Source organism: Dipodomys spectabilis, unplaced genomic scaffold, assembly GCF_019054845.1.
Source record: "Dipodomys spectabilis isolate Male_0828 unplaced genomic scaffold, ASM1905484v1 ptg000289l, whole genome shotgun sequence".
NCBI classification, from domain to species: domain Eukaryota; kingdom Metazoa; phylum Chordata; class Mammalia; order Rodentia; family Heteromyidae; genus Dipodomys; species Dipodomys spectabilis.
The window spans coordinates 1,744,599-1,770,060 of NW_024870966.1; the positions used below are offsets into that span (position 1 = coordinate 1,744,599).

A 25,462-nucleotide genomic window follows, 5' to 3' on the forward strand; every position below is an offset into this window, starting at 1 on the left:
ATATAACTTCAATTTGTATACAGATGTTTAGCCCCTGTGCTATGTTTTTTTTTTTTCCAACTTTTTTGAATGATCATTGTAGAAGAAAGGAAAAGCCCTTTTTCCTTTCTTTTCCCTTACCATTCATTAAATAGAAAATATGGTTGAAGACACATAGACATAGGTGTTGACTGTTGTTTGGATTTAAGTGCTGTGTGAATATAAACAACATGATGTTCATTCTGTTTTCAGACACCAGATGTGGACTTTTGGATTATCCCCATTATCCAGGGTTTTGTGCAGATTGAAGAACTTGTGGTTAATTATACTGAATCATCAGATGATGAGAAAAGCAGCCCAGAGACCCCCCCTCAAGAATCTACCTGTGTTGATGACATTCACCCACGATTTTTAGTGGCTCTTATTTCACGCCGGAGTAGACATAGAGCAGGTGCGTAGAGGATCATAATAAAGTCCAGCCCAATAATAAAGTCCAGATCAAACCCAAGTGAGATGGGAAAGATGCAGATGTATGCAAATGCTTTGACAATCATGGATTTACAAGCACAGCTGACTTCAAAGTGCTTGATGACGAAGTATAGTGGTACAGTTAGGGACTAATTTCTAAGGAAGGATGAAAAGAGGACAGTTAGCAAAATGAGAAAGACAGACAGGGAGATGTATGTATACAGAAGAGAAGGAAGTCATTTGAGAGTTGCTTCTGAATATTGGCATTTGAACTGACATCCTCTATCATAGTGGTAGGTCCTTACAGAGAGCTAGTATCTTTGGGAAAACTGTTGAGAGTCAGCTTTTTTAAAAGCATTGATATGTACAGTGATTTTGTTCTGTCTGCCAGATTCACATGGGACCTTCATGACTTCTTGGACTTGTATTTGATTAAGAAGCATAAGTTAGGCAGACTAAATGATTTTTGTAGCCTAGATTACTCTCAAACTCTTGATCCTCCTGCCTCAGCCTTCCAAGTGATAGAATTCCAAGTGTGTGCCACTGTTCTTTTTTTTCTTTTTTGGGTCCGGTTGTGGGGCCTGAACTCCGGGCCTGGCACTGTCCCTCAGCTCTTCAGCTCAAGGCTAGCGCTTTACCATTTGAGCCACAGCGCCACTTCCGGCTTTTTTCTTTTTGCTTATGTGCTGCTGAGGAATCGAACCCAGGACCTCATGCACGTAAGGCAAGAGCTCTACCACTGAGCCACCTTCCCAGCCCCTGTGCCACTGTTCTTGTCCAGAACAAATTTTTTTTTTTGGTTGGTTGTGGGGTTTGAACTCAGGGCCTGGGTGCTGTCCCTGAGCCTCTTTGTGCTTAAGACTAGTGCTCTACCACTTGAGCCATAGTGCTACTTTTGGTTTTTGAGTGGTTAATTGGAGATAAGAGTCTCATGAAGACTTTTGTACTTTGAACCTTGATTCTCAGATCTCTGCTTCCTGACTAGCTAGCATTACAGGTATGAGCCACTGGCATCTGGCCAGACCAATTATTTTTCCAAATATTTGTTTCAATTTTTTTTCAGGAATGCGCTATAAACGAAGAGGAGTGGATAAAAATGGAAATGTTGCCAATTATGTAGAGACTGAACAATTAATTCATGTTCATAATCATACTTTGTCATTTATTCAAACACGAGGTTCTGTGCCTGTCTTTTGGAGCCAAGTTGGGTACCGATACAATCCAAGACCTCGACTGGACAAAAGTAAGCATGATAAGTATTTGATTTACAAATGATGATTTCACAGAGAATTTTTTAAAAAGTAGACACTTGACAAATATGTACTTTTCTTTGCCAGATACTTTATTCAAAACAATAACTCTTAGGGCTGGGGATATGGTCTAGAGATAAAGTACTTGACTAGTTTGTATGAGAACCTGAACTGCAAAAACAAAACAAAACAATGACTCTTATTGTGAAATGTAGTATAAGATAATATAATCACAGGAGTTGACTAAATGATTTGTTTAACATTAAAAGTTTCTCTAACAAGAGAGCAAAGATATTAGACTGCTGTTGTTTTAAATAGCACTTTATTGAATGTTTGACTTTGGAAAATGTAATTATAGCCAAATTTGTAGAAGCGGGAAGTACTTTACCAAGATGAAGTCCAAAAACGAATGAATACTTTTACTTAAATTTCTCAGTGAAAACCTTTTTGAAACATTGAGAATTTCATTTCTTCTAGTATTCTTAGTATTGGGATGAGTTAAGTCATTTAAATAGAAATTGCTAAATGAAGATGAGTTAAAAGATCTTTATCTACAAAGTTACCTTGCATTCTTTGTACAATTTAGTAAACTTCATTCTTTTTATTTCATTTTTTTTTTTTTTTTGGGTCCGGTCGTGGGGCCTGAACTCTGGGCCTGAGCTCTGTCCCTTAGCTCTTCAGCTCAAGGCTAGCGCTCTACCACTTGAGCCACAGCCCCACTTCTGGCTTTTCTTTTCTGCTTATGTGGTGCTGAGGAATCGAACCCAGGGCCTCATGCATGCAAGGCAAGCGCTCTACCACTGAGCCACCTTCCCAGCCCCCTTTTTATTTCATTTTTAAGAGGGATCTTTATTCTTTTATTGTAAGTAACATAAGCCCTTGCTGAGAAGTAGGTTGTATATATCAATATTAAATGTCTTAATTTCACAGATGACACTTTCAGATATGTTCAAGGTTAGTCTAACTGGAAAAAAATCAGAGTTTTGGCTTAACATTTTATTTTTAAAATGATGTTTAGATGATCATTTAAGCTGTCATTAAATTATTTAAAAGTAAGAAAGATGGGATAGACACTAATTTCTGTCTTAAACATGGGAAGGAAAAATAGATTTTGTATCACTTCTTTGTAGGTGAAAAGGAAACTGTTGCCTATTTCTGTGCCCATTTCGAAGAACAACTGAAAATTTACAAAAAACAGGTGGGCTTTGATATGTGGTAGTAATATGTTCCTTCATATGTAGACGTGCCTATGTATCTATTTCTTTACATTTCATGAAAATAACATATACTATTCATAATTAAGCAGCCAGCTCAATTTGTCATGAAGTTAGAAAACATATTTAAACTATAAATATTCTTAATGTTCCTTAATAATGATGGATTCAAACTTTAGAGCAATCCAAGAAACATCTAGACTAACAAATAATTAATCTCAGTCAGGCACTCAATGGCTTGCACCTGTACTTCCAGATAATCAGGGAGCTAAGATCTGAAGATCATGGTTCGAAGCCAGCCTGGGCAAGGAAGTCCATGAGACTCTTATTTTTTTTTTTTTATTGTAAAGCTACTATACAGAGGGTTACAGTTACATGAGTGAGGTTATGAGTACACTTCCTCTTGAACATTGTTACCCCCTCCATTGTTTTCCCCCTACCATCCCCTCCCTCCCTCCCTTCCCCGAGGTTCTTTTTTTTTTTTGATTGTGATTAAATGATTACATAATTTCAAAGTCACAAGTTCATTCTAACTTCCCTGGAGCAAATTGTCTACCACAGTCTGTAATATATAACAGTGTTCACATGTTATATACCATATTTGTGATCAGCAGCATGGGGATATTTAGTAGTGGTTCAACCAGATGAGCGGGAGTTCTTTGTTTCTTAAGTCCTGTTAGTTTTATCGTATCACCTAACCTTTTGGATTTAGCATCCACTTATCAGGGAGACCATGTACCGTTTGTCTCTTCGTTCTTGGCTTACCTCGCTCAACATGATTCCTTCAAGCTCCATCCATTTCCCTGCAAATGCCATTATTTTGTCATTTCTAATGGCTGCATAATATTCCATTGTGTATAGATACCACAATTTTTGGATCCATTCATCTGTGGTGGGGCATCTAGGTTGTTTCCATATCCTGGCTATTGCGAACAGTGCTGCAATAAACATGGAGGTGCACGTGTCCTTGTATATTGGTTCCTGTTGTTCAGGGTAGATGCCTAGAAGTGGTATGACTGGGTCGTAAGGGAGGTCAATCTTTAGCTTTCTAAGGACCCTCCAGACTGCTTTCCAAAGTGGTTGTATAAGTGTACATTCCCACCAGCAGTGTAACAGGGTTCCTCTTTCTCCACATCCCCTCCAGCATTTGTCGTTGGCTGATTTGTGGATGTGGGACATTCTGACTGGGGTAAGGTGGTATCTCAGGGTTGTCTTTATTTGCATTTCCTTCACCACCAGGGATGATGAACATTTCCTCATGTGTTTCTTTGCCATTTTTATTTCTTCATTTGAGAAGTCCCTCTTTAGTTCCCTTGCCCATTTAGTAATTGGTTTGTTAGGTTTGGGAGGGATTAGTTTCTTGAGTTCCCTGTATATACAGGATGTTAACCCCTTGTCTGATATATTGCTGGTAAATATTTTTTCCCAATTAGTTGGTTGTCTTTCTAGCTTAGTTGCGATAGATTTAGCTGTGCAGAAGCTTTTTATTTTAAGGTAGTCCCATTTGTCGAGTCTCTCTCCAACTTGTTGTGACCCTGGGACTCTGTTCAGGAAGTTCCTTCCTGTGCCTATTAGTTCAAGTGTCTCTCCTACTCTGTCCTGTAGTAGTTTCAGAGATTCAGGTTTAATGTTAAGGTCTTTAATCCATTTTGAGTTGATGTTGGTGCATGGTGATAGGCTGGGGTCCACTTTTAGTTTTCTGCATGTGGCTGCCCAGTTTTCCCAGCACCAGCGGTTGAAGAGGCTGTGTTTCTTCCATTGTATGTCTTTGGCTCCTTTGTCGAATATCAGCTGGCTGTAGGCCTGTGGATTTATATCTGGATCTTCTATTCTGTTCCATTGGTCTTCGGGTCTGTTTTTGTGCCAGTACCATGCTGTCTTTGTGATTATAGCTCTGTAGTAGAGTTTGAAGTTCGGCATGGATAGCCCTCCCATATTGTCTTTATCCCCTAGAATTGTTTTGGCTATTCTAGGTCTTTTGTTGTTCCATATAAATTTTTGGACTGTTTTCTGTATTTCAGTGATGTACGTCATTGGGATTTTAATAGGAATTGCATTGAATTTGTATATTAGTTTTGGAAGTATCACCATCTTTACTATATTAAGTCGGCCTATCCAGGAGCATGGGAGGTCTTTCCATTTCCTAGTGTCTTCTGCAATTTCTTTCTTTAACTTTTTATAGTTCTCATTAAATAGTTCTTTTACATCTTTGGTTAGGTTAATTCCTAAATATTTTATTTTTTGGGAGGTTATTGTGAATGGGGTTGCTCCCTTTATTTCCCTCTCTTCCTGTGCATTATCAGTGTATAGGAAGGCAACTGATTTTTGTGGGTTTATTTTGTATCCTGCTATTTTGCCGAAGTGACTTATGATTTCTAAAAGTTTGGGGATGGAGTTTTTGGGATCGTGGAGGTATAGTATCATGTCGTCTGCAAAAAGGGATAGTTTAACTTCTTCTTTCCCTATGCGGATCCCTTTAATGTCTTTTTCTTGCCTTATTGCCCTGGCTAAGGGTTCTAGGACTATGTTGAAGAGGAGTGGAGACAGTGGACATCCTTGCCTTGTTCCTGTTTTTAGGAGGATTGGTTGTAGCTTTTCCCCATTAAGTATAATATTGGCTATTGGTCTGTCATAAATGGCTTTTATTGTTTTTAGAAATGTTCCTTCTATTCCTATTTTCTCCAGAGCTTTTAGCATGAATGAATGTTGAATTTTATCAAAGGCCTTTTCTGCATCTGTGACGATAATCATGTGATTCTTGACCTTGGCTCTGTTGATATGCTGGATTACATTTATTGACTTACGTATGTTAAACCATCCCTGTGTCTCTGGGATGAAGCCTACCTGATCATAGTGTATTATTTTTTTAATGTGTTTCTGGATTCTGTTAGCTAGAATCTTGTTAAGGATCTTTGCATCTGTGTTCATCAAGGAGATTGGCCTGTAATTCTCCTTTTTGGTTGGGTCTTTGCCTGGTTTGGGGATGAGTGTGATATTGGCTTCGTAGAATGAGTTTGGGATAGCTCCCTCCTTCTCTGTTTCTCTGAAGAGCTTGAGGAGTATGGGTATTAGTTCTTCTTTAAAGGTCTTATAGAATTCTGCTGTGAATCCATCTGGTCCTGGGCTTTTTTTTGTTGGAAGACTTTTGATAGCTTCCTGTATCTCATTATAGGATATTGGCTTATTTAATTGGTTAACTTCTTCTTTGCTCAGTTTGGGTAACTTGTATTTCTCTAAAAATGCATCCATTTCCGCCAGATTTTCTTCCTTTAGAGAGTATAGCTTTTGAAAGTAGTCTGTTAGAATTGTTTGGATATCTTGGGTACGTGTTGTGATGTTTCCCGTGGCATCCCTAATCCTATTAATATGGGTTTCCTCTCTTCTTTTTTTAATTAATCTTGCCAACGGGCCATCAATTTTGTTTATTTTTTCAAAGAACCAGCTTTTTGTTTGGTTTATTTTGGTTATGGTTTTCTGATTTTCTAATTGGTTAATCTCTGCTCTCAATTTGGTTATCTGGCTTCGTCTAGTAGCTTTAGGTCCCATTTTTTCTTGTTTTTCTAGCTGTTTTAGTTGCAACATGAGATTATTTACTTGGTCTGTCTCCATTCTCTTGATGTGGGCACTGAGGGCAATAAATTTGCCCCTCAGGACTGCTTTTGCTGTGTCCCACAAGTTTCTTTGTGAGGTGTTTTCATTTTCATTGAGTTGTAGGAAATGCTTTATTTCTTCTCTGATCTCTTCTGTTACCCAGGCCTTGTTAAGGAGTGTGCTGTTCAATTTCCATGTATTAGAGAAATTTCTGCGGTATGCTTTGTTATTGAGAGCTAGCTTGATTCCACTGTGGTCAGATAGGATACAGGGGATTATGTCGATCCCTTTGTATTTGCTTAAGTTCCTTGCATGAACTATGATATGGTCTATTTTGGAGAAAGTTCCATGAGCTGCTGAGAAGAATGTGTACTGTGTTGTTTTAGGGTGAAATACTCGGTAGATGTCAGTTAATTCCGCTTGAAGTATGGCCTCACTTAATTCGGTAGCTTCTTTGCCAATCCTCTGGTTGGTAGACCTGTCCTTTGGTGAGAGTGGCGTGTTAAAGTCTCCTAGTATTATCGTATTGGGATCTATTTTATTCTGTAAGTTTGAGAGCATTTGTTTAACATATCTGGGTGCACCGATATTTGGGGCATATAAGTTGATGATGGTTATATCCTCCTCTTGGATTGTTCCCTTTATTAATATGTAGTGTCCGTCCTTGTCTTTCTGTACTGATTTTAATGAAAAGTTTATTTTGTCAGATATCAGGATAGCTACACCTGCTTTCTTATTGGGGGCATTTGATTGGTAGATCCTTTCCCACCCCTTCACTCTGAGTTTGTTTGTATGTTTGGCTGAGAGGTGGGTCTCCTGAAGGCAACAGATGAATGGGTCTTGTTTTCTGATCCAGTCCTCCGTTCGTTTTCTTTTAATTGGCGAATTCAGCCCATTTATATTAAGAGAAAGTATAGAGAGATGCATTGTTGTCCCTGCCATTCCGTTTTCCTAAGTTTTTCTTTTTTCCTTTCCTCCTGTGCTTGCTCAGTTAGACTTTGAGTAATGCCTGTTTGGGGCAGGTCCCAGTTCCTGGTTGCTTTCTTCAGGTTGTGTCCCCCCTCTTAGAATTCTTTGTAATGCTGGCTTAATGTTTATGTATTCATTTAGTTTTTCTTTGCTATTAAAAGTTTTCAGTTCTCCATCGAATGTGAATGCTAGCTTTGCCGGGTATATCAGTCTGGGTTGGCAGTTATTGTCTCTCAGGGCTCGTATGGTGCTTTCCCAGGCTTTTCTTGCATTCATTGTTTGTGTGGAGAGATCTGCAGTGATTCTAATTTTTTTCCCGTTGTAGTATAGCTCCTTCTTCATTTTTGCTGCATGCAGGATTGTTTCCTTATTATTCAAATCCATCATTGTTACTACAATGTGCCTAGAAGTGTTTCTCCTGGGATCTTGCTTGTTGGGTGTTCGATAAGCTTTTGTGATGTAGTTAAGATGGTCGTTTTTGAGGTGGGGAAAATTTTCATTGACTATCTTGTTAAATAGGTGTTGCATTCCCTTGCTCTGGAATTCCTCACCTTCGTCCACTCCGATTATGTGAAGGTTAAATTTTTTAGCATTATCTGCTTGCTCTTGAATTTCCCTTTGGTTTAATTTGAGTGATTTTTCCATATCTGTCACTTTTTGGTCCAGTTGGTGTATTCTGTCTTCTGTATCTGACACTCTACCTTCCATTTCATTCACTCTGTTGACCGTGGCTTCTATTGTGGTTTGCATGGTGGAAATGGATCCCTTTATGGATTCAATGTTGGTTCTCAGAGTACTGATCTCACCTCTCAATGAGGTGAGATCAGTATGCATTACCTCTAATTTGGCGTTTATCTCACTTCTTACTGAGGTTTGTGCCGCTTCTATTTTTGCATCCAACTTTTGTTTGATGTCCTGTATATCTTTTGATAGTTCATCCTTGTGCTCTTTCAATTTCTGATCCATTTCTCGCTTTATTTCTTGAGTCATTGCCTCCAGCAACCCTTGGATGTAGTTTTTGTCTTCCATTCCTGCTTTGCTCCCACTGGGGCTCTCCCCTGCGTGGCTGCTGGCTTTTGAGGTGAGCTTGCTGTCCTGGGTAGTGGTAAACCTTGTGATTTTTCTCTGTGATTTTCGCATGGGGGTTCAGGAGACTGCTCTTCAATCTTGTTTTGGTGTGTCTGTCTTTGCTTGGTTGCTGATTCTGTATTGGTAGAGAGAGTCTGTGCCTGATCTGGATTCTGTTGGGAGCCTATTTCCAGCTGCTATTCTGACTTACTTAGGATTCTCAGCTCTCTGCTGTAGCAATTCCCGCCTTTGGAAGGGTTGAGCAGCCTAGACTGCTTGTGTTTGCTCCTGCGGGTGCTCTTGGGAAGATCAGATGCTCTGGATGCACTCTCCCAAATACTGGAGTCTGCTATGGGCTCCTGATGTGTTTTTGTTTGTTTGTTTTGGGCTGGTTGTGGGCTTGAACTCTAGGTTTGGGTGCTGTCCCTCAGCTCTTCAGCTCAAGGCTGGCACCCTACCATTTGAGTCACAGCCCCACTTCTGACCCTTTTTGCTTTGTTCAGGTGCCGGTCCCCAGGCCTGGTTCCGGCCCCAGCCTGGAGCGCGCTCGTTAGGCCTGTGCTAATGTGTATACCACCTAGGTTATGCAGCCTGGAGGACACAGTTCAAATTTCTTCTACTGTTGGTAGTCTTGACCCAGGGGCGCTGTTCCTGGCTTGAGCATTTAAGCTCCCTTCCAGTGGCGCTCTTGCTCTGGCCTGGCCAGCAGAGTGTGCTCCACCGGCTGGTGGAGCTCTCGAACAGTTCCCAGTTTTAGTGGGTCCTGTGGTCCGGGTGTTGGGGTAGGGAGTCTAGGTCAGGGTCTGGGGATTCCCTCCAGCTCTGGTCTCCCTTGATGGATTCACTGTCCCCTGTGGGGTACTCACCCTGTAGGTCGTCAGTTGTTGTTGCAGTCCGAGTTCAGTTGGGGTGGTTGCGGGCTGGGTTGGGCGGCACCCCGCCGGGTAGCTGCGATCGCGATTGGGCGGTTGTTCTGCCGACAGGTCCCTTTGTCGCGCTGCTGGTGCCGGGCGGCTTTGGCGGGATGGAGCCTCTCCGCTCCGGTGGAGAGTGATGGGTGGGGGTGGGATCCTCGTGGAGACTCCCGGCTGGTAGGTTTCTCTGTTCCTGGCGATCTGCTGTTCTGCAATCCGGTACCTGGTGATCTGCAAGCAGCCCCCTGTGTCTCTGTGGTTCCGGCAGCCCCCACCGGGCCGGCTGGCCGGCGGCTTGGCGCACTGCCGCGTGGCCAGTAAAGGTTGGGGGAGGGGTCTTCGCTCTTCTCTGTTCTGAAATTCTTCTTTTCCTCTCTTTCTTTTTTTGTTATTTTCCACCTCTGGTTTTTCTCTGAGTGTTCGTCTTTTTGTTGTTGTCGGTCTCTTGGGGAGATTAAACGTTGGAACTCGAACTCTCTTTTTGGTTGGAGAGAGCTGTGGCGTTTCCCTACTGCCCCGTCGCCATCTTGGTCCCCCCTCCGAGACTCTTATTTTTAATTAGCCAGCAAAAAGCCAGAAGTGGAGCTGTGTTCAGGTGGTAAGGTACTAACCTTGTGACCTTGTAACCCTTGTGCCTGGGCACTATCTCTGAAAAAAAGAAAAGAAAGAAAAAGAAAATAAAAAAGAGAGAAGTCATTTCGGTCCCATTTACTTCTTGGAGGCAACAATTTTTTTTCTTTTTTTGGCCAATCCTAGGGCTTGAACTCAGGGCCTGCGCACTGTCCTTGAGCTTTATTTTTTTTTTTGCTCAAGGGCTATAGAGCCACTTCTGGCTTTTTCTGTTTATGTGGTACTGAGGAATTAAACCCAGGGCTTCATGTATGCTAGGCAAACACTCTACCATAAGCCACATTCCCAGCCCTGAGGCAACAATTTTATATGTATCTGTCAGTACCCTTTTTTTCTCTACTCATGGATCACATGTGTTCATACACTCACATGTAGGAATGCAGTCAGATAAACCAAAATAAATTAAAAACTATTGGGTAAAATACAAAATTCTAGACTTTTATAAAAGATTCATGTGGGACAGTAATGTTCTTACCTATTAGCAGTAATACTGTAGGTTATATTTCTCTTATACAACAAATAGGAAGAAACTGAAAGGTATAATGAACAGAAAAAGATACTAAGGAAGATAAAACGAGAATTCTTAGATGTAGAAAAATACCATGATTGGGAATGACTCTGATCAAGATGCATTATACATAAATAGACTTTTTTAAATGACCCCCTGACCCCTACCACACACAATTAATTGATGCTAATAAAAAGGAAAGACTGTATTTCTGAAAGGGAAAACTCGATATTGAATAGATTTGAGTTCTTACCAAACTAATATAATGATAAAGTCTGACAAGTTTGACTTTACAGTATTAAAATAAAGAACTTCTGTTTATTAAGAGGCATCATTAAGAGTACTGAGAGCAACTAGACACTGGTAGCTCATATCTGTAATCCTTGCTCCTCAGGAGGCTTAGATCTGAGGATTGAGGTTCGAAGCTAGCTTAGGTAGGAAAGTCCATGATATTCTTATCTCCTGTTAACCACCAAAAATCCAGAAGATGTCCAGTTCCTGAGTTCAAGCCCTAGGACCAACACACACACAAACATATACACATACACTCACACACTCACACATACATAAGTGCTGGGAGCGTGGTTGAAGCAGCAGAGCCCCTGCCTAGAAAGAGTGAAGTTTGAGTTCAAGTCACAGTAGCAGGGAAAATAAAAAGCACAATTAAGAGAATGAAAGGAAAATCATAACATAGAAAAAGAATATTTAGTTTTTTTCAATATACATATATGATAAAGGTCTTTACAACATACTTAAAGGCATTTATAAATTCATTAAAAATAGATACAAGCTGAAATAAACTTGTATAAAATATCTTAGCAGACTTTTCATGTAAAATGGTTTCCATAAAGCCAGAAGACCTGTGAAAAGGTGTTCCACTTGGTTAGTCATCAGGGAAATGCAAATTAAAACCATGACTCATACACCAGAATAGCTACGCTAAGAAAGAGAGAAAATACCAAGTTTTAGCACGGATGTGGAACAACTAAACCTTGATTAGAAAAATTTTAAATCTACTTGAGAAAAACTTGTTCAATCAAGGAAATATATATATATATATATATATATATGAACATTCATGGAAGGAAAAAAAAATCCCTGCTCATCAGGGGGTCAATGCAGTGGCAAAATAAAGTACATCATTTCTATCATATTTAATACAGCTACTTAGTGAGTAGACTTATGTTTACTAAGATGAGAAGATCTTAAAAATCACATTGTGAGGTGATATCAATCAAGGTGTATTGTACTTAGCAAACTGATATATTGAATTGTAACATACCCTTCATACAACTACTTAAAGGTAATAAAAGCACAATAAAAATCACATTGTTGAGACAGTAAAGAAAATGAAAAACTGAAGCAGCATATAGTATGTTAGTATGTTACTATTTTTAAAAATCCTACAAAACAAAATCATGCCATTCACATATATTGTTTCCACACACATACACATATATAGTAGGCATACTTATATAGAAATGCATTTTAGTTATCTGTGCAGAAAAGACACTGATAACAAAGTTACCTCGAGGGTGGTTTGTGGAACAGAATTGTTTGTCAGTATGATTTGGCATTATTCTACATCTAAATTCACGTATCAATTCACATGTTATTCCACAATTAACAATATATGTAATTATAAGTTGTATAAAGAACAAACCACATTCAAATATAACACACAGTTGTAAAATGAAGCAATAGGAGATCTGTAGCAGAGGGAATATCCTCATCCCACACTCCTCCTTGCTCCCTATTGACTTTCACATCAATTTGTAGGTGTATGTATTGAGCAGACACTTCCTAATTTCTAACAGTACTCCAACTGTGTTCATTTATCTACCTCCTTCTCTTGGGTAATTGCTTTCTGGGCCCACCATCATTCTGACTCAATAAGGTGGCACCATTGCTCTTGCCAGTGATTGGTTTAGGTGTAGGCCTGTGTGTGCTCATTGGCTATTTGGTCAATGAGGTATGATGTGGAAAATTCCCCTGGGAAGCTGCAGCAGGAGAGTTTCCTGCTATAATAAAGAGGACATAAGAACTGGCAGCCTTCCTGTAGTGGTTGTATCTGGATTTGATGTGGAGCTGCTGCAGCTAATTCAAGACTGTGAATGAACTAGCAGGGGGATTAACCACCTTGTTGGTAGGGTAAAAAAGGTGGGAAGAGCTCATGTCCTTAATGGTGTTTGTAGTCACTCAGTTCAGCCATTCTGACACTACTTCCAGATTTGTGCTACTTCCAGATTTGCTCTGAGCCTTGAGCAGCCATTTCTTGTTTGTAACAAAAAAAAAACCCTAATATCTTGCTAAATGCATATTCATAATTGAAGCTTAAGTCAAAAGAGAGCTATACCATTGAAGATTTCATGGCTGTTATAATCATTTCTCCACTGATGGACCTTTAGACCAGTTATTTTTGTTACTTTAAAAGGTTGGGAGCTGGTAGCGCACTCCTGTAATCCTAACTACTCAGGAGACTGAGAGCTGAGGATAGTTTCGCAGCAAGCCATGAGACTTTTTTTTAAATCTCAAATTGCTTAGAAAAAGCCAAAGTAGCACTGTGGCTCATGTGGTAGACTGCTAACCGTGTGCCAGAAGCTCACGAACAGTGCCCAAGCCCTGAGTTTGAGCCCCAGGATTGACTCAAAGGAAAAAAATGCTATGTAGGGTTTGAGGTGCAGCTTAGGTGGTAGAGTGACAGCCAGTGAGCAAAAGCATCAGATAGTTCAAGTCCCCATCTCAGAGCAACAACAAAGAAAAAGCTATAATCTTTTATGTGTGTTTTGGATACTTGTGTATTTTATAGAATAAAATTGAAGTGAGTGTGCTGGATAAAAAGGTTGTGTGTCTAATTAAAGTTGATGCCTACTGCTTCATTATTCCCAAAGAGCCCACTAGTTCTAACTTGTAGAAACAATGCCAGTCATTTCCCTACAGACCCAGTACTGCTTGTGTTAATATTTAAATTTACCTTTATATGGTGAAAACTAATTTTGTATTTTGAAATTTGCATTTTGTTATTAAAGCTGTAGCCCTATGTTTATTAGCAACGCATTTTTTTCTCTTGTGAATTTATTTTGTAGCACTCTTTACATATTATTGATTTTGTGCTTCAGATATATTCTGCTGGGTAGTCCTTTTTAAAAATCCTTTGTTTATACTGTCATTGATACATAGATTTGAAATTTTAATGACATAGCATCTGTCCATCTTTTCCTTTTTATCCTTTCTCATTTGTATGTTAGGCTTAGACAGTCACATCTAATTTACAATTTTGGAAACATTACTCCAAGTTTTCTTCTGCTTTTTTATATTTAGATGATTAATGCATCAAGAATTTTTTAGTGGATAATTAATGAGACACAAAGAGTTATTATGAGTCCCTCCTTTATGTATCCAGTTAACCCACCAGTAATGATAAAATCATCCATATTGTCCACACTGGTGGTAAGCGTAACCTTGATTCCTCAGTAGGTGTCTTTGCTGGGCTATTCTGTTTTGTTGCATCAGCTTTCTGTTTCTACGTTAGTTCCACAATTTTAGTTGCTCTATAGAATGTTTTGTTCTTCAAATGGGGCAAGTCCCCCTTTATTATTAGTTTCCAAATTTTTCCTACATATTTACTCTTCCAGATGAACCTTAGAATTAACTTGTCAAGTCCATAAAAAGATCCTGGTCGAATTTTGATTGGGATTGTTGAGTGTATAGATTAATTTGGGGAGACTTGACATCTTGAATCTTGTCATTCACCAACATGGTATGTATTTCCATTTATTCAGGTTTTCTTTTATTTCAGTAGTTCTACAATGTTCTGTTTGTAGGTTTTACACATTTCTTTTTAAATTATTCTAGGTATTTCAAGTATTTGCTATTATAAAGGACTATATTTTCATTGTGTATTATAATTTGTTGTTGCAAATGTTTGGATAAGTATTTTACACCACTGGTGTAAATAGTGCTCAAAAACCCAATTTATGCTGGGTGCTGGTGGCTCACACCTGTAATTCTAGCTACTCAGGAAGCTGAGATCTAAGGATCACAGTTGAAAGCCAGGCCAGGAAGGAAAGTTTGTAATACATTTATCTCCAATTAACTAAACAACATAAAACAAAAAAACTATATAGTAAATAAAAATTTATTCTTATGGGAAAAAGTTTATGCTTGAGTAGATTAATTTTTTATTATGCCCATAAAATGTTTTGAAGATGTAATTCTAGATAAATCATTAAAAATCACATTATGATTCTAACATTTAATCAGTCTTATTATTTTTTCTTTTTTCTTGACTCATAGGTTATTATTAACTTGGTAGACCAGGCAGGAAGAGAGAAAATTATTGGTGATGCGTACCTGAAGCAAGTGCTGCTCTTTAACAACTCCCACCTCACTTATGTTTCCTTCGACTTCCATGAGCACTGGTGAGGTGCCCCGAGACAGATTTTGATAATTTGCAGTGTTTGTTCTAGGTGTTGCCATTGGGTCTTCACATCTCAGCTTTTGCTGGGAAGAAAAATTTCTTTTCCTCTTTTTAAGAAGAAAATTATTGGGACTGGGAAGGTGGCTCAGTGGTAGAGCGCTTGCCTTGCATGCCTGAGGCCCTGGGTTCGATTCCTCAGCACCACATAAGCAAAAAGAAAAAAGCCGGAAGTGGCGCTGTGGCTCAAGTGGTAGAGCGCTAGCCTTGAGCTGAAGAGCTGAGGGACAGCGCCCAGGCCCAGAGTTCAGGCCCCACGACTGGACCCAAAAAAAAAAAAAAAAAAAAGAAGGGAATTATTTACCTAGTTTTGGTTTTCATATGGACCTTATTTCAGTTAAAAATTTGAATTAAATTGTTAACAAAATATTGACAGTCCTTCTGTTGCAAAATGACTTGGAGACTGTAAGTTCTTTTTTTGCTTTGATCACACTGGTTGAAGAACTTACGGATTGTTTCTGTTTTTCTTGGGTCTCAGCCTAGCAGAAGTAATGAAGCTTTCTTGCTAAAAATTATCCTTCTGATTCATTTCATAATACTTCTGTCCTTGGAGATGAGTTTACTTTTGAAAAACATTTGGTGAATCATGTTGATGGTACCCTTTAAACTGGGTGTATTCTGAACGAAGGTCCTTTTTGCCACATCCTGGATCTAATCTGTGTTAACTTACCTATATATCGGAGATTTGATGGAAAAAGGCACTTCTGATACATGTAGTGTGGTTCCTTGTATTTGTGTTTTTTCAGTACTGGAGTTTGAACTCGGCCTTGTGTTTGGTAGGCAGGTGCTATACCACTTGAGTCACACCTCCAGCCCCTTTTTGTATCAATTTTGCACGTGTGTGTGTGTGTGTATGCGTGCTTGTGTGTATGTGTTTGTATGTATATGTTCACTGGTACTCTGGGCCTTGATCTTTTGTTCTGCCTTATTGCTAATGGCTGGGTATCCTACCACTTGAGACACACTTCCATTTCTGGTTTCTTGCTGATTAAAAGGAAAAAATGAGTCTCAAAGATTTGTCTGAGTTGATTATAAGTATGAGCTACCTGTCAGGCATCAGTGGCTCACACCTATAATTCTAGCTACTCAGGAGGTTGAGGTCTGAGGATTGTGGTTCAAAGCCAGCCTGGTCAGGAAAGCCTGTGAGACTCTTTATCTCCAATTAATCACAGCAAAAACTGGAAGAGGCACTGTGGCTCAAGTAGTAGAGTGCTAGCTTTGAGCAAAACAGCTAGGGAGCAGTGCCCAGGCCCAGAGTTCAAACCCCAGGACTGTAAAAAAAAAAAAAAAAAGTTTGAGCTCCAGTGGCTGGGCATACATTATTTTTGCAATGAAGTCTTGCTTTATGCTTGGGCCCACTTGGGCTGGCTACAGACACATGCCACTATGCCCTATCATTGACTGAAATTGTGTCTTGTAAACTTTTATTGCCTTTGCTGCCCTCAATCTATAATCCTTGGATCTCTACCTCCCAAGCAACTAGGATTACAGACTTGAGCCACCATGCCAACTTAAGTGTCTTCCTAAGTATGCTTTCTGTCTCAGTGCAGATCATTGATAGTTGTAGAATTGCCTGCATCATATACTTAACAGTAACAATTCTTAACTTTTCCAAAATAATCCCATCTTAAGAAAGGCAGCCAGACACTGATGGCTCATGCCTGTAATCCTAGCTACTCAGGAGGCTGAGATCTGAATATCATGGTTTGAAGCCAGCCGGGACAGAAAAGTCCCTGTGAGACTCTTATCTCCAATTGACCACTCAAAAACCAGAAGTGGCCCTGTGGCTCAAAGTGGTAGAGCATTAATCTTGAGCAAAAGAGCATGGGACAGCATCTAGGACCTCAGTTCAAGCCCCACGACTGACAAAAAAAAAAAAAAAAAAGAGAGAGAAACAGACAAGAAAAACAGAAAGAAAGGAAAAGAAACTAAGTAAGCAAGCAAGCAAGCAAGCAAAGCAAGCAAGCTGAAGTCTTTTTGGAATGCTAGGATTGGTTCTCTGGGTCTTCTTTCATGCCAGGCAAATGTTCTACCATTGATCTATGTCTCTAGCCTCTTAATCTGTTAAGTTAAAAAAATGTGTACTATAATATTAAAGGTTGTTTTCTTTCTCTCTTTTTTTTCTGGAATGGATTTTAGCCGAGGAATGAAGTTTGAGAATGTTCAAACCCTAACAGATGCCATTTATGACATTATTCTTGACATGAAGTGGTGTTGGTAGGTATCTCATAAGTTATTTTAAGAGATTCTTTTTTAAAAAATTTTAATTGTTATTATAAAGGTGATGTACAGAGGGGTTACAGTTATATAAGCCAGGTAAAGAGTGCATTTCTTTTTGGACAAGATCACTCCTTCCCCTGCTCTCTCCCAGTTTTTAAAGAGATTCTTGGTCTGTGAAATCATACGAATTTGTATAGTACAGACAAGCATTAACATAATAGCAACATGCTGGGAACGCATTGTGGATATCTTTTTTGTTTTGCTTCCCATTTTCTGTTATTTTCAGAGTGCTGTTGATCATTAGTCAGTGCTATCTTTGAAGAGGGAACAGGTATCAGATGATTGGGCAAAATTAAGTAAAATGGTCTGTAACTATTCTTTAAGACTTGAGCTTATTTTTCATGCTCTGTGGTCTACATTTTCTCTTCTCATCCTCCCTATTTTGGGAAAAAGGCTGAAAAGTATAGCATTTTCAGGCTCTTCAAAATTAAAAGAGAAGGAGAATGATTCTTACGCTGCAGGAGGTAGATGTGGGAAGAAAAATCGACTTAAAGAACAGGAGGGAACATTTGGTTTTAAGATGACAACAGGTGGCCAGTGAAATTAGAGGGACAAGACATGCTGCATGGCTTCCCACTGGATGGCAAAGTTGATTAGCTTGTTTCTTAGATAGCTTAGATGCATTTCTGCTTTGAGTCAAAGAGGGAGGAACAAGATGACAAGTGGTGTTTAAGCTGCCTCCTTGTTTATAAGAATATGGGAAAACAGCCTGGGGGTGTGTCCTCTCTGCCTTGTAGTTGTGATTTGAGGTGGATCACTCTATTCCTTAGGGTTTTCTTGTTTGGTTGTTTGTTTTTAGTGCCAGTCCTGCGGCTTGAACTCAGGGCCTGTCCCTGAGCTTCATTTTGCTCAGAGCTAGCCCTCTTACCACTTGAACCATAGCAGTTCCACCTCTGATTTTTTAGTTGTTAATTGGAAATAAGAGTCTCACAGACTTTCTTGCCCAGGCTGTCTTTGAACTATGATCCTTAGATCTCAGCCTTCTGAGTAGTTAGGATGATAATATGTGAGCCACTGGCACCTAGCTGTACCTTAGTTTTTAATTGTTTTGTTTCCTGAAATGGGGATAATGATGCCTTCACTACCAAGTTATTGTATGTAAATGTAATGTCAGTAATGATGGGTATATAATGTTATTCTAGACAACACTTTTGTTGCCTTTGTCATAATTACTTTAAGAATTAAGTTTTTTGAAAATTTGATTGAAGTATTTCAAAGAGTAATCTCACTGTTTTTGAAAAGGGTTGATCAAGCTGGGGTAATATGCAAACAGGAAGGAATTTTTCGAATTAATTGCATGGACTGCCTGGATCGTACCAATGTAGTTCAAGCTGCCATTGCTCGAGTGGTTATGGAACAGCAGGTAATTGGGAGTCCATTTGATTCTAAATATTCGTATTTGTATGTTTTTTCATGTGGAAATAGTAGAAGTCTTTTTTCACGTCTTGAAGGTTGTATAGGACATTTATAGTGTATAAATATCCTTATTGAATTAAAACTTTTAAAATACAAACTTTTCTAGATATGTTAAATACAGTAGCATTCTATAAACACTCATTTAAAAATTGTAAGGGCCAGCATTTTAAAATCTGTTGGGTAGCATTGTGGGACCCTGTACCTCTTTTTCTCTCAGCTCCCCAAATACCCTTCTATTTTTTGCATAGGAATTTGCAAACAGATTTCTGCTTTGCCAGTTTGCTCTGCCAGTATGAGTTGGGACTGAGATGAGGGGTGGTAAGTCATGGGGACTAAAGAAGACCATGAACAGAAGATGGCAAAATGGACACAATCCTTAATGTGCTGTTCTATCAACATGTGGCTCTCTGGCGCCTGTTGATTCCTGTGACAAGACAAAACCAGTCTTTCTATGTGCCACAGCCCTATAGATGGTAGCTACTTCCTGCATTGTCTTCTATCACTTTGGTGTCCCATTTTAGATCTTTCATTTCTCTGCGACCTGAATAACAATGTTCCCGAAGTGTACATACTTCACTTGGTTTCTATGGTTTGTTTTTTGGCAGAATTGGGGGTCGAACCTAAGGCCTCATGCATGCTGGGCAAATACTCTACCTACCACTTGAGCCACGTGCCTGTCCCTTTTGTTTTGTAGTTTACTTTTGAGATGGGGGTCTTGCTAACTTTGCCCAGGTTAGCCTCAAACTTGAAAGTCCCCTATCTCTGCCTCCTCAGTAGCTACAATTACAGATGTGCACCGCCATACCTGGCTTGTTTTGTTTTTTTCTTAATAGAAAAATATGAGGACTATTCTTTGAGAATATAAGTCTGTTTCTTTAATGTAGTGTTTAAGAATCCAGCCTTTTGAAGTTAAGCCTTTGTTATCTACATGCTAGGTGTTGACCCTATCATAGAGTTTAACCTCCCTGAGTCTTAGTCTATACCTAAGTGTAATGAGTACTGATTGTACAGGGTTGTTGTGACAGTTAATAAGATCAATCACGTAAAATAAACGATAGCCCAGACCGAGTTAAGACTTAATTGGCACTTCCTACTCGGATACTATTAATAGTACTATTTTTTCACTTCATAAACAAATAATAATATGAAACTGTACATTAAAAATTCTGCCCAGGGCTGGGAAGGTGGCTCAGTGGTAGAGCACTTGCCTTGCATGCCTGAGGCCCTGGGTTCGATTCCTCAGCACCACATAACAAAAAAGCCAGAAGTGGTGCTGTGGCTCAAGTGGTAGAGTGCTAGCCTTGAGCTGAAGAGCTGAGGGACAGCACCCAGGCCCAGCATTCAGGCCCCACAACCGGACCAAAAAAAAAAATAAATAAATAAAAAATAAAAATTCTGCCCAAGGGCTGGGAAGGTGGCTCAGTGGTAGAGCGCTTGCCTTGCATACCTGAGGCCCTGGGTTCGATTCCTCAGCTCCACATAAGCAAAAAGAAAAAAGCCGGAAATGGCGCTGTGGCTCAAGTGGTAGAGTGCTAGGCTTGAGCTGAAGAGCTGAGGGACAGCGCCCAGGCCCAGAGTTTAGGCCCCACGACTGGACCTCCCCCCCCCCCCCCCAAAAGAAATTCTGCCCAAACAGCCAGGCTTTGGTGTTTATACCTGTAATTGTAGCTACTCAGAGGGCTGAGATCTGGGGATTGTGGTTCAAAGCCAGCCCAGGTGGGAAAGCCTGTCAGACTCTTGTCTCCAGTTAACTACCAGAAAAAAACAGGCACAGAGCTGTGGCTCAAGTGGTAGAGCACCAGCCTCGAGCAAAGAAGTTCAGAGAGAGGGCCCAGGACTTGAATTCAAGCCCCAGGACTGGTATATCAAAAAAAATTCTACCAAAACAGTGTAAATACTTCATTATATTTATTCAAATATGGTGATTCATAAAGCTGACTTTTAGCAGTGGCTTCTTTAGAAGAAGATGAAGCCTGAGCCAGGGGTGCACACTTGTAATATCAGTACTCAGGAGGCTCATGCAATAGAATTTTGAGTTGGAAGCCAGCCTAGGCTATATAGCAAAACCTTGTCTCTTTGCCTCCTTTGCCTTCCAAAGTCTGAAAACATGATTTGTTTTGGCAGAGATCCTACATTGTATGCCAGAGTGTTTTATTTTTCTATAGATACATTTTACTCTATGGTTTCCTGGTTTATGTGTAGTAATGTACCAATGTGTTTATTTTAGCTAAAAAAATTAGGTGTGATGCCCCCAGAACAGCCATTACCTGTGAAATGTAATCGGATCTACCAGATAATGTGGGCTAACAATGGTGACTCCATAAGCAGACAGTATGCTGGGACAGCTGCTCTGAAGGTAAATATATGTAACAAGCATTACGGGTCACTCTGTGTGACAGGTTAGACTGTGGTTGCAAACTGACTTGTTTTTGAGAAAAGCAGGTCTGTGTGGTTGACTGCTTGCTGCATGTCTGGCTAAGGCAGTGTTTACCCATTCAAATTTCTATAGGAACCAGGTTCTATGACTCAAGTAAGCCACCGTTAGATCAGAGGGAAAAGTGGGCTATTCATGTTTATCCTGAAGGATGAACATGCATCGTCTCTGGAGGCAAGTTTACTTCTTCCCATGTTGCTGTGTCTTCCAGTTTTTCAAAGGTATCTGGAAATCTGAAATTTTTTTTCCCTCGAGTTTGCTCTGTGACCTTGAACAAGTCACTGATTCCTCCGTCTCATTTGTCCAGGCTGCTGCAAAAGATTGTCATGGGACTTATAATTTAGAGTTTAGAACATTCCTTGGTACATAGTAAATGCTAAAAAGAAATGTTTATTTTTTGTTAAAAATAAAATCTTTTTTTTTTTTTTTGGTTCCGGTCGTGGGCCTGAACTCTGGGCCTGGGTGCTGTCCCTCAACTCTTCAGCTCAAGGCTAGCGCTCTACCACTTGAGCCACAGCTCCACTTCTGGCTTTTTTCCTTTTTGCTTATGTGGTGCTGGGGAATCGAACCCAGGGCCTCATGCATGCAAGGCAAGCGCTCTACCACTGAGCCACCTTTCCAGCCCTAAAAATAAAATCTTTTGTTGGGCACCAATGGCCTATGCCTTTTAATCCTAACTACTCAGGAAGCTGAGATCTGAGGATAAATCATGATTCAAATCCAGTCTGGACAGGAAAGTCTATGAGACTCTTATCTGTAATCAACCACCAAAAAGCCAGAAGTAGAGCTGTGTCTCAAGTGGTAGAGTACTAGACTTGAGCAAAAGAGCTCAGGCACAGCAACCGGGCCCTGAATTAAAGCTTCATGACCAGCACCAAAAAAAAAGTCTTTTGAAGATCCTATATATCTAGTCTTCATAGAATTTTAAGTATAGATAAATATGGAAACATAGTTTCTGGTACCTAAATTTTTCCTTTGTAAGCAGTAACCACTGTGGATAATAAGAATGATTTAGCTTACATTAGGAGGGTTTATTTTAATTTTCCTTCAAGGTACTATTACTTATTTATTTATGTATTTAATTTATTTAGTGTTGGTCTTGAGACTTGAACTCAAAGCCTGAATACTATCCCTGAGCTTTTTTTTTTTTTTTGCTTAAGGCTAGTGCTATACTGCTGAATTCCACAGTTCCACTTCCAGCTTTTGGGTTATTAATTGGAGAATAGAGTCTTATGGACTTTGCTGCCTGGACTAGCTTTGAACCATGATCCTTACTCAGATCTTAGCCTTCTGAATAGCTAGGATTACAGGTGTGAGCCACTGGCACCTGGCTTGGTAGTAGCTTATTTTAGTTTACCACATGGGCTCATCAGGTATCAGATAGTCCATCATTTTAGATGAGTAATAAATATACAAAATGTTTTTTAATAATTAAGGACAGCAAGGTTTAGATGTCTAGTACAAGCTGATGTTTAGAGAGACCTACTTTCTTCTTTGATTTTAAACTTCTTTGAGGTCCGTGTTCATACTTGTGTCTTCTGCAACAGCATTTTGTCACTAATACTCCCTGCAAATGGCCTAATGGAAGCATGTTCTTTCCAGCTTGTCAGTTTTTGATCAAAGCCTGCTGAGATTGGCCTGGATAGAAATAGTGAGGTTGGAATAGGGGAGGAAAGAGTCCAGACTTTCTTTGCCTTAACTTTAAGTCAGTGTCTCTGCTTCTTCTTTTTTTTTTTTTGGGTACGGTCGTGGGGCCTGAACTCTGGGCCTGGGCACTGTCCGTCAGCTCTTCAGCTCAAGGCTAGTGCTCTACCACTTGAGCCACAGTGCCACTTCCGGCTTTTTTCCCCCTGCTTATAAGGTGCTGAGGAATTGAACTCAGGGCCTCATGCATGCAAGGCAAGCGCCCTACCACTGAGCCACCTTCCCAGCTCAGTGTCCCTTCTATAGACTTACTCAGATACCTGTATGGTGAAACACAGGAGAAACAAAACAATTTAAATCTTCATTGGATTGCTGTACTGGTGATTATAATGTGTAGTAAGGCATGGAAACCTCTGGTCTTCCTTTCTACTAATACCTACACATCCACACACAGATTGAATCCCTTCTTAACAGATGACAGAGAACTATACACATTAGGAGATCTGGTTTTTTGAATGCTATACATACAGTTTTAGGTCTGAAAGTTGTTTTTTTTTTTTGTTTTGGTATTTGTTATATAATTGGTTTTTACCTTAAATTCTACAAATTCTAAAGTTGCTACAAGAACAGCACCATCTAACTGTAAAGCTTGATGCTACAAATAGCATGTTTAATTTTGGACATACTTGGGTCAAAGTCAAGTACTAGTGGGTACTTTAAATTAGTTATACTATTTGGAAAATATTTAAGTTATAATGTGGAAATAATAGAATCCTGGAAAAGATAGAACCATGGGAAACTAGAATTCTAGAACTAAAATCCCCAAATTGATTTTGAGAACGTTCATATATTTGAATAAATTGTCAAAATGGCTTTTTCTTTGACAGGGTGACTTTACAAGAACAGGAGAAAGAAAGTTAGCAGGAGTTATGAAAGATGGAGTTAACTCAGCAAATAGGTATTACCTCAATCGGTTTAAGGATGCTTATAGGCAAGCTGTTATAGGTAAGGAATAGAAATGCTTTCTTTCCTTAAAATTTATTCCTTCTGTAACTAACATTTTACAGAAACAAGCTTCATTAACATAACTCATGTTTTGTAATGTACTTGTGTTTCTATCTTGAGCTTCTTACCCAGTAAATCAGTTTTAGATTTAGACAAGATTAGAATTTGACAAATAATTTTGACTGGTGCAGTAAAAGAAACCATTTATTTTCACAAGTATCTGTCAGTTTATTATTCAAGCTGAGGCTTCTGAAGTGGACAACAAAGTACCTGAGAGCTAAATACAAACTTATGTTGATTTTCTCATTACTAAGGCTGTACCATATAAACAGATGATTTTCTTTTTCTGTAAGCTATTTATCATATGTTCTTGTTGTGGACAGTATACTATCCTTTTTCATAAGTTTGATTTAACAGGATATTAGTGATTAATCCATTACTTTTTAGAAGGACAAGATAGATGGACCAATAGAATTCATACATTGAAATATTTTAAATTTAATGAAATTGTTATGTGTATAGGAGTAAATAACAGTTCTAGATTTGACCAAAATGCAACATAGCTGACATGTGGTCCTGGGAATATTCTTTAAATTAAAAACTTTTTTTTTTTTTCAGTTGTGGACCTTGAATTCAGGGCATGGGCACTGTCCCTGAGGTCTTTTCATTTGAGGCTAACACTCTAACACTCTGAACCACCACACCACTTCCAGTTTTCTGGTGGTTAATTGGAGATAAGAGTCTTACAGGGACTCTTCTGCCCAGGCTGGCTTTGAACTGTGAGCCTCAGATCTCAACCTCCTGAGTAGCTAGGATTACAGGTGTGAGCCACTAGTACCTGGTTTAAATTCAACTTTCACCTGATTATTTAGCATGAAACAGTAAGACTTCCACAAAGGTCAGATAGGAATCGAAGGAATCTGATGTAATAAAGTTTGATTCAGGGCTGGAGACATAGCAAGACATAGCTCAGTGGTAGAGTGCTTGACTAGTGTGTGTGAGGCTCTGGGTTCAGTCTTTAGTACAATTTTTAAAAAGTCATTGTTAAATATGAAGACTGCATGTTCTGTATGGTTAGGGAGTTGAATCTTAACAGGTTATTCAAGGAAAAATAAGATACCTTGATTCCGCCAGTTGGCCTAGCTCTACTCAGTTATGTCCCTGAGGATCGAGTTCCCGCTCTCAGTTCTGCTGTCTATCCTGTCAGCTTCATTCAGGTCCGTACAATGGGTCTTTTCAAGGCTGAGAAGGAGAAATAACTACTGCTTCCCTTTTCAGGTCAGGGGTTGGTAGATGTTACCAATGTAGCTACTGCTACATCGTTCTAGTACCTTCACAGGAAATGAGATTCAGTGACTTATTAAAGCCATTGCTGCATGTCCATCAGGAGGAAGTCAGCTTATCTATTCAGATATTTTACTTTTTAAATTGGCTTGTATTTTTATTATGGTTATTCATGATCCTAGCCAGGTAACTCAATTGTTGATATTTTCACCTACTATGGGTTATCCTTTTCCTGACATTATACTTTGGAGCATTGAAGTTTTTAATTTTGATAATGTCCAGTTCATCTGTTCCTTACTTTGTTGCTTATGCTTTTGGTACCATCTCTAAA

The 25,462-nt window shown here is 39.4% G+C and overlaps 1 protein-coding gene across 5 annotated transcripts in view; it reads left to right on the forward strand.

Moving 5' to 3' along the window:
- Inpp5f (inositol polyphosphate-5-phosphatase F) overlaps positions 1-25,462 on the forward strand; it is a 98,241-nt gene that overhangs the window by 60,388 nt on the left and 12,391 nt on the right. For 3 of the 5 annotated variants that reach the window (XM_042701425.1, XM_042701424.1, XM_042701423.1), the window contains exons 7-14: positions 232-430; positions 1,511-1,690; positions 2,828-2,895; positions 14,888-15,012; positions 17,208-17,285; positions 18,591-18,711; positions 20,992-21,120; positions 23,730-23,847. In XM_042701425.1, the coding sequence (XP_042557359.1) occupies positions 232-430; positions 1,511-1,690; positions 2,828-2,895; positions 14,888-15,012; positions 17,208-17,285; positions 18,591-18,711; positions 20,992-21,120; positions 23,730-23,847 (1,018 nt within the window). Of the gene's footprint in view, positions 1-231; positions 431-1,510; positions 1,691-2,827; positions 2,896-14,226; positions 14,352-14,887; positions 15,013-17,207; positions 17,286-18,590; positions 18,712-20,991; positions 21,121-23,729; positions 23,848-25,462 lie in introns of those variants that run through there. The other 2 variants (XM_042701426.1, XM_042701429.1) reach the window with 2 other exon arrangements.